The sequence below is a fragment of the Fukomys damarensis genome, unplaced genomic scaffold (assembly GCF_012274545.1).
Source record: "Fukomys damarensis isolate Sample0158 unplaced genomic scaffold, DMR_v1.0_HiC HiC_scaffold_39, whole genome shotgun sequence".
NCBI classification, from domain to species: domain Eukaryota; kingdom Metazoa; phylum Chordata; class Mammalia; order Rodentia; family Bathyergidae; genus Fukomys; species Fukomys damarensis.
This window is the reverse complement of record NW_022900951.1, coordinates 128,532,936-128,543,293: the sequence shown is the minus strand read 5'-3', so window position 1 is coordinate 128,543,293 and position 10,358 is coordinate 128,532,936. Positions and strand designations below refer to the sequence as shown.

General features: G+C 38.5%; 1 protein-coding gene across 1 annotated transcript in view; it reads left to right on the top strand.

Annotated features, from left to right (window-relative positions):
* The first annotated feature begins 4,359 nt into the window (after positions 1-4,359).
* The window catches only part of Clic2 (chloride intracellular channel 2), a 19,842-nt gene continuing 13,843 nt past the window's right edge, over positions 4,360-10,358 (top strand). The window contains exon 1 of the mRNA XM_010625172.3: positions 4,360-4,890. Within this exon, the coding sequence (XP_010623474.1) occupies positions 4,834-4,890 (57 nt within the window). The 5' untranslated portion in view covers positions 4,360-4,833. The remainder of the gene's footprint in view (positions 4,891-10,358) is intronic.

The following is a 10,358-nucleotide window of genomic DNA, read 5'->3' as shown; positions in this document are numbered from 1 at the left end:
CAGGAGACTGAGATTAAGGGCTATAGACTTCATTGATCTTGCAGAGGAAATTTCAAGGAAGCCAAACATTCCAGCTTGGCATGCGTGTTGCTGGATGCTTTTAGCCAGATATATAATGAGAATCAAGGACAAAGAGCAAAGCAGAAAAAAAAAAAAAACATTGGACCAAAAAGAACTCTGTGTAAAGCTGGAGTCATCAGAAGTGTGGCTGTTAAGGAAATTAGCTCCATTAAAAAGAAACAAAGCACTTTGTACAGTGACATGAATATGCCTTGAAGGCTATTTGGAATTGGCAAGACCCCACCCATGGCAGGTTCAAGGGTATAAAAATATAAACTTAATTTGAGAAGACAGCACCTATGTCCCTGATCAGGAAAGATCACTTAAGGAATTGGATCCCCAGGATTCATTTTACTCTGCTCAGCCACACAGAAACTCAAAAGCCACTGCAGCATTGGCCCATGGTACCCTTGCTACTACCCACACTGGCAGCTGACTTTACTGATGCTGGTTTTTCTGGCATATAGAATGTGAGAGTTATGGAATCATGGAGGGAGGCTTCCAGCCAGATTTCATAGGAAGGCCTTGGAGGCCAACCAAAAGCCCCTAAGAGGGCAGGGCATAAAGCTGTGAAAATAAAGCCAAAGATGCCCTGGAGATGCCAGGAAGTCAGTGATGACAGAAATGTTAAAGGTTGACTGAGAAAAGCTGCCGGACCTGAGTGAAGCCACCCCATGACAGAGGTCATGTGAGCTCTTCAGCAAGGACATACGGGTAGGGCTGCCCAAGCTCTTTGGAACTCATATCTTATCAACAGGTTTCCAGGATTCTAGATATGGAACTACAGTATTGATGTTTGTCTGGATGGGTTTCAGTCTTGCTTTGGTCTGATTCTTTTCTTTCCCCCTCTTTCTCCCCTTCAGTATGAGACTCTTTATCCTACTTCATTGTGCTTTAGGAATATGTAACTTGTTTTTGATTCTTACAGGGTTTCACAGCTAACAGTTGGCCTTGAGTCTTAGGGGAGATTTGAACATGGAGTTGTTCATGTTGAAACTTTAGGGAAGAGATTTTTGAGTTCCACTTGTATGCAGAGGTGACTATTAATCATGATACTTCAACTTGATTGAATTAAGAGATGCCTGCGGAATTAGTAAAGCACATCTCTGGGTATGTCTGGGTGGGTCTTGGAGGCATGACTTTGGATATTATATTTGATCGCTGGTCTCTCTGGTGTTATTTCCCTGATCTGCTTCCTGTCTGTCATAAACTAAGTACCTGTGCTCCATCATGACCTTTCATCATGATATTTCTGTCTTGAAGTCAAATTACCATGGACTGTACCCTGGAAAGATTGACAAACTTGACTTTCTCCTCCTTTAAATTGTGGATGCAGAGTATTGTGTCCCAGTAATAGGAAAGCTGACTAATACATGGGGGCAGTTGTACAGTGTTAGGTGGAATTTATGATCTTCTGTTTATTTGTAGGATATTATGGTTTAATGAGTTGTGTTTGGGTATCAAGGTGACGGGGGGTGGTATGTAATACTTAAGGTGGACTGTCAACTTGATTGGCTTGTGAGCCACCTCTTGGATTAGCGAAGTGCACTTCTGGGTGTGGCTAGTGGGTCATGAAGTCATGATCTTGGGGTCCACATTTGGTTCTTCACCCATTCCTCTCTGGCACTATTGTGTTCTATTTCCTGGCCACTATGAGCTAAGCAGCTTTGATCCACCATGCCCTTCCATGGTGCTTCTGCCATGGAAACAGCCAACCAGGGACTGAATTCTCTAAAACCATGAGCAAAATAAAACCTTCCTCCATTAAGTTATAAGTCTGATATTTTCTCCCAGAAATGAGAAAGATGAATAATATATTCTTGAAAACAGCACAGATATTTATCAACAAATGAATGACTAAAGAAAATGTGGTGTGTATACACAGTGTAAATATTATTCAGTCATAAAGAAGAACAAAGTCATATCATTTTCTGGAAAATGGATGGAACTGGAATCCATCTTGTTAAGTGAAATAAACCATATTCAAAAAGTTAAGTATCATCCAGGCTTGGTGGCACATGCCTGTAATCCCAGCACTTGGGAGGCTGAGGCAGGAGGATCGCTGTGAGTTTGAGACCAGCCTGGGCTACATAGTGAGTTCCGGGTCAGTCTCAACTACATAGTGAGACCCTGTCTCAAAAAAAAAAGTTAAATATCACATGTTTTCTTTTGTATGAACAATCTAAAAACCTAAAAATAAAGGAGATGAAAGGCTGCTAGAAGGCAGATGTTTAGAGATGATAAGAACTAGGTGAAAAGGGAGGAAAGAGGGCTGGGGATTTAGCTTAGTGGTACCACCTGCCTTGCAAACTCAAGGACCGGAGTTCAATCCCCAGTATCAAAAAAAAAAAAATAAGGAAAGGGAAAGAAGGGAAATGAGGATGAAAATAATCAAATATATTATATCTATGTATGAATAAATCAAAATAAATCACATTATTCTGTTTTACTACTATGTACCAAAATGTCTATCCATACAATTGAATATTAGTCATCCATGACAATGAATTAAGAACTGATTCCAGCTATAACATGGACCTAAGAACCTGAATACAAAAGCCACATATCATATGATTTTTTTTTTTTTTTTGGTACTGAGGATTGAACTTAGGTCCTTGCCCTTGCGAGGCAGGCGTCAGTACTATTGAGCTGAATCCCTGGCCCTGTGTGATTGTATTTCTATGAAATGTCTAGAATAGGAATCCATAGAGACAGAAAATAGATTAGGGGTTGCCTTGTGTGAGGCGTGTTAATGAAGATGGACAGCAAACAGGCAAGAGCGATAGCATTGAGGTGATGGAAATGTCTAAATAGGGATTGTAGTAATGGCTGCCCCACTTGACCGATTTACTAACAATCCTGTGGTGTACACCTAAGACAGGCCAATTTTATGCCATGCATGTGCTATCTTAATAAAAAAATTTTCCCAAACCAACAAAGACACACACACACACACACACACACACACACAAACAGAGAGAGAGGCATCTCAATGCCTTGATAGTTTTCACAGGTGATACAGAGCTCATTAGTCTGTTTTCTGATGTTATGGCAGTGCTGGTGGTGAGGGCTGAGGGCCAGGCAATTATTTGGTATTTTAAAGAAAAATTTAAAAATATTGCTGGCTTGAAATTTGGAGTAGTGGGGGTGAGAAGTGGATGATATTTTTAAATATTCAGGATGTGGAAGTGACAGGACTTTATACTAATTAGATGCAGGCAGTGGAGGAGAGTGGAGATGCCTCCTACTGAGAGTGCTTAGGGTCGAATTCCTACTGCTCACCCAAATGTGCTGTGTTCTGCTGTGCTCTCAATTGCAGTGAGAGGATGAGCGTCCTGGCACAGACTAGGCATTCACTGGTTGTCTTTGGAGTGAACAAACACCGTATGAGGAACAGAACAAAGATAGATGAATGTCATAAAACGTGCCCAAACAAAGCAGCCACCAGGTCTTGCCAAACAGCCAGTCCTAAACTCACCCTGAAGTCTGTTCAACAGATGTCCAGCATGATTTCCCTCAGACTACTTGAGAAATCATCAGGCCCTTCCCTCAGAAAAACACCCATGTTTATATCAGGAACTCCTTGGCTAGCACTTGCAGGTGTGGCCCAGGGTGGGTTTCACCAAGTCTCTTATCCTAAAAATCTACACAGGACAATGGCAGGTCCATGTACAGCCCATGTGAGCATGGGGGATATTTGGTGTTATAGGAACAGGATGATGATGTTGCCCAACTGACGGGTCTATGTTTAGTTTGTCTCTAGGCAGGAACAGACTCTTGCTACCAAAGAGGTTTGTTAGTCCTGCCCCCACCCCACCTTATCTTTGGCAGGCAGAATACACAGCTGCCAGGAATGTCTTGGACACTGAATGATCAGTTTGGATATTTCACTTCTGTTCTCTGCGTTGACAAGCAGAGATAACAAACTCTCAGCGAGAAAAATAAGGAAATAATATGTCCCACCCCACACTTCCAAGAAATAAAAAACTAGGAAGGGTACACTAAGGAAGCCTCCAGACTCTACCACTGCAGTGAATAATCCCAAATTATACTAGAGAAGTGAAATTCGCTATGCAGAACAGAAATCTGGCTGGGTGAGCAGTTATGTTAGGGATGCAGATATTTGGCGAAGTGTAATTTTTTAACCCTTTTGAAACGTATCATTAGATAAACATTATTTTCAAAAAAAATTCAAACCATTTCTGACTCTTTTCCTGGAAGAGCTGTTAGGTTACAGGAAAAGTAATAAGAGTCCCTTTTCTGGGCATGTAGCCCAGGACTCAAAGGGAGGCTCTAGAGAACATCTGGTCATAGTGATATATAGATGCCAGCACTGTGTGCGTGCGTGTGTGCGTGCGTGTGTGTGCATGTGTGTGTATGTGTGTGTGCGTGTGCGTGTGTGTGTGTGTGTGTGTGTGTGTGTGGGTCTACTCTGCTGACTCATGGCATTGAAGCCTCTCTGGAAACACCCCCACCCTTCTAGCCAGCCAGTTGATACACACCCCTGGGGCTCCTCCTTGATTCAAATAATGTTAGGTCAAGAGGAAGAAAGAAAACAAATTCAAGAGCTGCTCTTAAGCGTCTAGAATTTCTGTGTCCCACCTCTCAACAGGAGAGACTTGGCCCAGATCTGCCTCAGTCCACTACAAGCTAAACTGTTCTCTTAAAGCACCAACATTCCTTGAACCTTTGGATACAACTGGAAGAAGAGTCCATGGTATTTCAGCCTCTGCGGGAGGCAGAGGTCTGAAAACCGGCAGTAAAAGCGAAAAGATGGCGAGCCCAAGGCCCAGCTCTCAAGCAGACCCTGAAATTGAGCTTTTTGTGAAGGTAAGTTTTCTAGCTGTGATAGCAGCATACAGAATATACTACTTCTTCACACTGTACTTCAGATTCTAAAAAATTCTCAACGTTTGGGCTAGAGATAAGAAAGAATTCTATAATTTTCTTAGTCTGAGTCTTAGAAGAATGCCTGGGTGTTTGACTAATAGATAGCAGGAAAACAGATCTCATTTTAAAAAAAAAAAAAAAGGCAAAATAATATAGTGGAAATAGTACTAGACTGGCTGACAGAACGACTAAATTTTATTTTCAATGGCTTCCTGTGAAAACTTGGAAATATCCCCGCCCTTCCTCCCTCCAGAGCATTGTTTCTCCAGCTATACAATGAAGGAGCCTGACAAAATTATCTAAAAGGGCTTTCCAGATATTACAGTCTGTATGAGATAGATTTTGAAAGACCTAAATGGATGGAGGAGAGGGTAAAAATGGCTTGAGAACTTTATTCCCTCAGAGTCCAGGCAGAAATTTCTAAAATTCTCCCACAAAGGACAAACATTGCAATGTAGTCACATGTACATTGTGGAAGAAAAAAGCAGGCGTCTGTGTGGTATTATGCAAGGAATAGGCATTTTAGAATGCTGTGCTTCCTCTTTTTGGTATGCCCTGAAGGGTTTTTTTTTTAAAATATGTCTTAAATTTTCAGAAAAGTACTGTGGAAAAACCCTACAGCAGGAGGAAGAAACATATGTTTCCAAATTAACTCACCAAGAAAAAAAATTTGTGTAGGTTACTACAAGTGAAAAATAATTTCCTAAATCCTTTATTACACTGTTTAGTTTTTCCATGTATTTTTGTTGACCATTAGAAATATTCAGGATAGTACAATAGTAGTAAAAAGAAATTCTTATATTGTACCTGGTCCATTTCTAAACACTTGTAAATACTTTTACTTGTATTACCTCATTTAGCCTCACAGCAACTCAGGAGATAGGCTACTATGAATTGTAGTCATCCTAGTATCATCTTCAGTAGTAGTGATAGTAACAGTTACTACTACACAAAAAATTTTAAGTTATTACAATATTATAATATTGTCCTCATCACTTCTAGATAAATATAGTAAGACAATAAAGTTTAGGCACATTTTTCCTAAAACTATATAGCCTTAATGGCTTTTCAAAGACATAAATTTTACTAAGAGTATCAAATGTTGTTAAACATCTATGGGCTAAAGTAATACTTTTACAACCATTTAGATTATTTAACAACTGGTCACATGGAAACATCAAGGACGTCATCAATCTGTCTTTTAAAAATTATAACAGAAAGAACCTTGAATTCCTCCATAGCTAAGTAATCCAAATATGTGATTGCTCAGACAGTATAAAAATTAGCCTTAGTTTTCTAACTAAACTTTTACATTTACCATTTTAAACAAGAGAGTGTTTCCAAAAGGTAGGGTACCCAATTCCTTTTGTCTACATTTTGTTCACTCAGACTTCTCAAGTCAGTTGTTGTATTGATAGACTTCCTATATTTGGAAAATAATATGGATGGAGAAGGATTATTAAATCACACTTTGGATGAGCAAATGTTGATTTGAATAATAATGTTCAATTTAAACTACTCTATCATTTATTGAGTAGGGTAGGTAATATAGTAAGTAGTTTATTACTAACCTCATTTTATGGATACAAAATTTAGAGGAAAGAGAAGCTGAGTAACTTTGACCAACATCATATAACTAGTGAATGAAAGAGTTAGAATTCCAATCCTTTGAAATAGCTACATCTGATTTCATTCAACTGTTTTCACTTGGGCTAGATTTAGTAAAACTTTCCAGAATTTCATCAGATGGGATGATTTAGGTGTAAACTTATTTAATTATTTAATAACACGAAAACAAATTACAGATTTTCTGAAAGGACCTTGAGTAATATCTGGCCCAGGCCTTTTGTTTTGCTTTGCTTTATGGTATCTTTTACAGATCTATAGGAATTTCATGGAAAATACTTGGGGGGGAATACAAGAGTTGAGAACAGTAAAAAATGCTAATGAGTAAGTTTAAAAAGCATTGTTCTTTACCAATGCTAACAAATGATTGCATAATTTCCAACCTAACTCTTCCCTGTACAACTGATTGGATTCCTACTTTCCTGTTACAAGTACAAATCTATTCTATATCACACCAATGTAGTCAGTGAACACATTGTCTTTCAACTCTGGTTTGAGAAGATTTATATCCAAGAAGGACTGGGGACTTAGTTCAGTGGTTCCACTGCCTGCCTCTCAAGCACAGGGTCCTGAGTTTGATCCCCCCACCAAAAAAAGATTTATATCCAAGAACTAAGAACAAAGAAGTCTATAATGTACATTTTATTTTATCTAAATGTTGGGCTCATCTTATTTGTTTGATATTCATTATTAAATTGAATGTTTGAATTCTCTATCAATCACTATAAAATTAGGTTTTGATAGATTTATACATAAAATTATGGAATCACATTTTGGGGCCCAAATTCTAAATGTAATTATTTGTCAAAATCTTTTTTAATAAATGTAAGAAAGGGGAAAGTGGTTATACTTTACTCTGAATGTTCAGACCATTTTCAAGCTTTTTAAAGACTATCATAAAGACTGATTAATTTAAAAATCCAAAGAAACTATTTGATAGAAGAAAGAAGTATTTGAGAGTGGATTCTGGAGCAGATAGTCCTGAATTTGCTAAATGAGGAGAATATATGTGTTACCAGCTCTTGATTAGCTGAGTGTACTTTAACACGCCAGTTTCGGTGAACCTCACTCTCCTCATATAAAACAAAGAGTGATAACATAGCCCACTCAAAGGATTATCCTTATGGTGAGGTTTAAATAAAACAAGTATGGAAATAACAGTAGTTGGTATCATAGTAAGCACTCGGTAAAGGTTGGTTATTATTAATATTATTTTTCAAGTTTATAAACTTAGACATACAGAGAAAAAAATGTTTTTGCAAATGACCACACTTAGTCTTTGATACTTAAGGATACTTAAGAGGTAAGTAGTTTGTCAATTAAACTAGGGGATTTATAACCTAAAAATTTATGTGATGCTACTTTAAACAACCATAAAATAAGTAGGAAAACTTGAGTTTTCCTGTGAAGCTTTATTCCATTTCCCCACACATCAGTATTTTGACTCTACTTTTGTCAAAGGAGATCCACCCTTCCTGCTATATTTATTATCAGCTTCATTCTTCTTCCTGCTTCCCACCCTTAATCATGTTTTACTTATTAAACCCAGTCCTGATTAAATGCTTAGTCTGATTTCTGTTACAAAGGAAGTGCAGCTGCCTAGGTTGGTTGCCTCTTTCCATACCTACTCATTCCCTGACATCAGGAAATAGCAACAGTAAATATTTCTTCAGTCACCCTCATTGCCAAGGAAAGGAAATTTTGCCAGAAAATTATGCACAAAAGTTATGCACAGGGCTTCTGGGACCTTAATATTGTTACAAACAACTGATGAAAGCACCATTAAAATGAAGCATCACTTATTTCCTTCTACAATCTACATATATTATATGCTAGTGGCTAAGTGACTGAGGCAAAACAGAAAAAATTGAGTCTAAGAGACGGGAGATGCTAATAGCTCGGACTTGGGTAGTTAACACCTAACAGTGCCTCACAGATCACAGATACTAAGCATCAAATAAACATTGAATGAATGATCATGGCAAAGGAAAGAACTAAACTTATTTGGAAGATACCTCATAGATAAAATTGACAGAAGTTAGTGTTGGATTCATTTGGGGGGGTGAATTAAAAAGATGTTTACCAATTGTCTATCTTGGGCAATTTAGTAGGTGATGTGTCAGAGTGCCATGACAAAATGACACAGAATGGGTGACTGTAACAAAAACAATTATTTCTTACAGTTCTAGAGGCCAGAAGCCCAAGATCAGGCTGCTAGTATGGTCATATTCTGTTGAGGGCTCTCTCTTCCTGACTCGGAGACCTCTACCTTCTCTTCTCTGTGTCTTAACATGACAGCAAAAGAGAACACGCCCCCTGGCATCTCTTCTCATAAAGTCACTAATCCAATCCCAAGGTCCCCACCCTTAGGACTTCATCTAACTATAATTACCTTCCAAAACACCCCATTTCCAAATGCCATCACACTGAGGGTAAGGCTTCAACATATGGATTTGGGGAGGGGACACAATTCAGTCCATAGCAAATTCACAGAATTAGGGGCCCTAAAGAAAGAGTAAGTTTGTATCTAAAGTAAAGAAAATCAATTGAAATTTAGTTTGGGATGCATTGAACCTTAAGAATCTTAAAAACTTAGGTCTCACATGAGGACACTTCTTCAGTTGTATCCCTCTCAACAAGTAGCTGACTTTTCTTCTCCATCCCTCTTACTGTTGAGCATGAAGTTGGGTTAGGTGTCCTCTAGCTATCCTCATTCCTCATTGATGTTTCCAGAACTAGTCTACCTCTCTTCTGAAGAAAAAAAATTAAGCCGAGTCACCCATTACCTCTCTTTATTGTTGTAGTCTTCCAAATCCCAACTCAGTCTCTCTCTCTGTCTCTCTGTCTCTGTCTCTCTGTCTCTGTCTCTCTCTCTCTCTCTCTCTCTCTCTCTCTCTCTCTCTCTCGGTACTGGGGATCAAACTCAGGACTTTGTGCTTGCGAGGCAGGCGGCAGCACCACTCAGCTACATCCCTGGCCCATTCTCTCTTATTTATTGAGGATCATTGTTAATCTTTCCAATGCTAGTCATCCTAATTCCTGATGATTTTAATACCTATACAGGTGACCCAACGCTGATATCTCGGATTCTTTACTGCCTCTCCTCAAGAATCTAATTCTACATCATCTCTCAGTTACCCCTCCCACTGTACTACCATTACACTGGTCATTGCAGTGTCTACAACCTCTTCATAATATCATTTATTCGGGATTTTGGGGGGCCTGCTTTTGAGCTTTTCTATTTTAGTACACTTGATCACTATAATTTACATAAAGTAAAATGTAACCATTTGAAGCACATAGTTCAATGGCTTTTGACAAACTTATATGTATATGTAACCACTATACCAATCAAAATATAGACTATTTCCATCAGCTCAGAAAGTTTCCTGTGTCTAAGACACATTTCTTAGCAGATCTTTGAAAAGCAGCTTTCAGCTTTGATGAATTTATGCATTTTCATCTTTTGTCCCCCACTCTCTTATCAGTTACACTCTCTCAGTTCCTTATATGTATCATGGGAAAGCCTATTGCAAGGCCTTTGCACATGCTCTTGTATATGTTTAGAACGCCTTCCTCGTGCCCATTCACCCAGTTAATTCTTACTCCTTTACAATGTTTAAATGACACTTTCCTCAGCAAAGGCTTTCCTTAAAAGATTTCACAGAGATTTCTCTGTTACACATAGTGAAATATACTTCTGTCCTTCAGAGAAGTTATTGCTATTTTAAAATGAGAGTTAGCTTGGGGTATTTTTATTTTAATAGCATATATATATATAT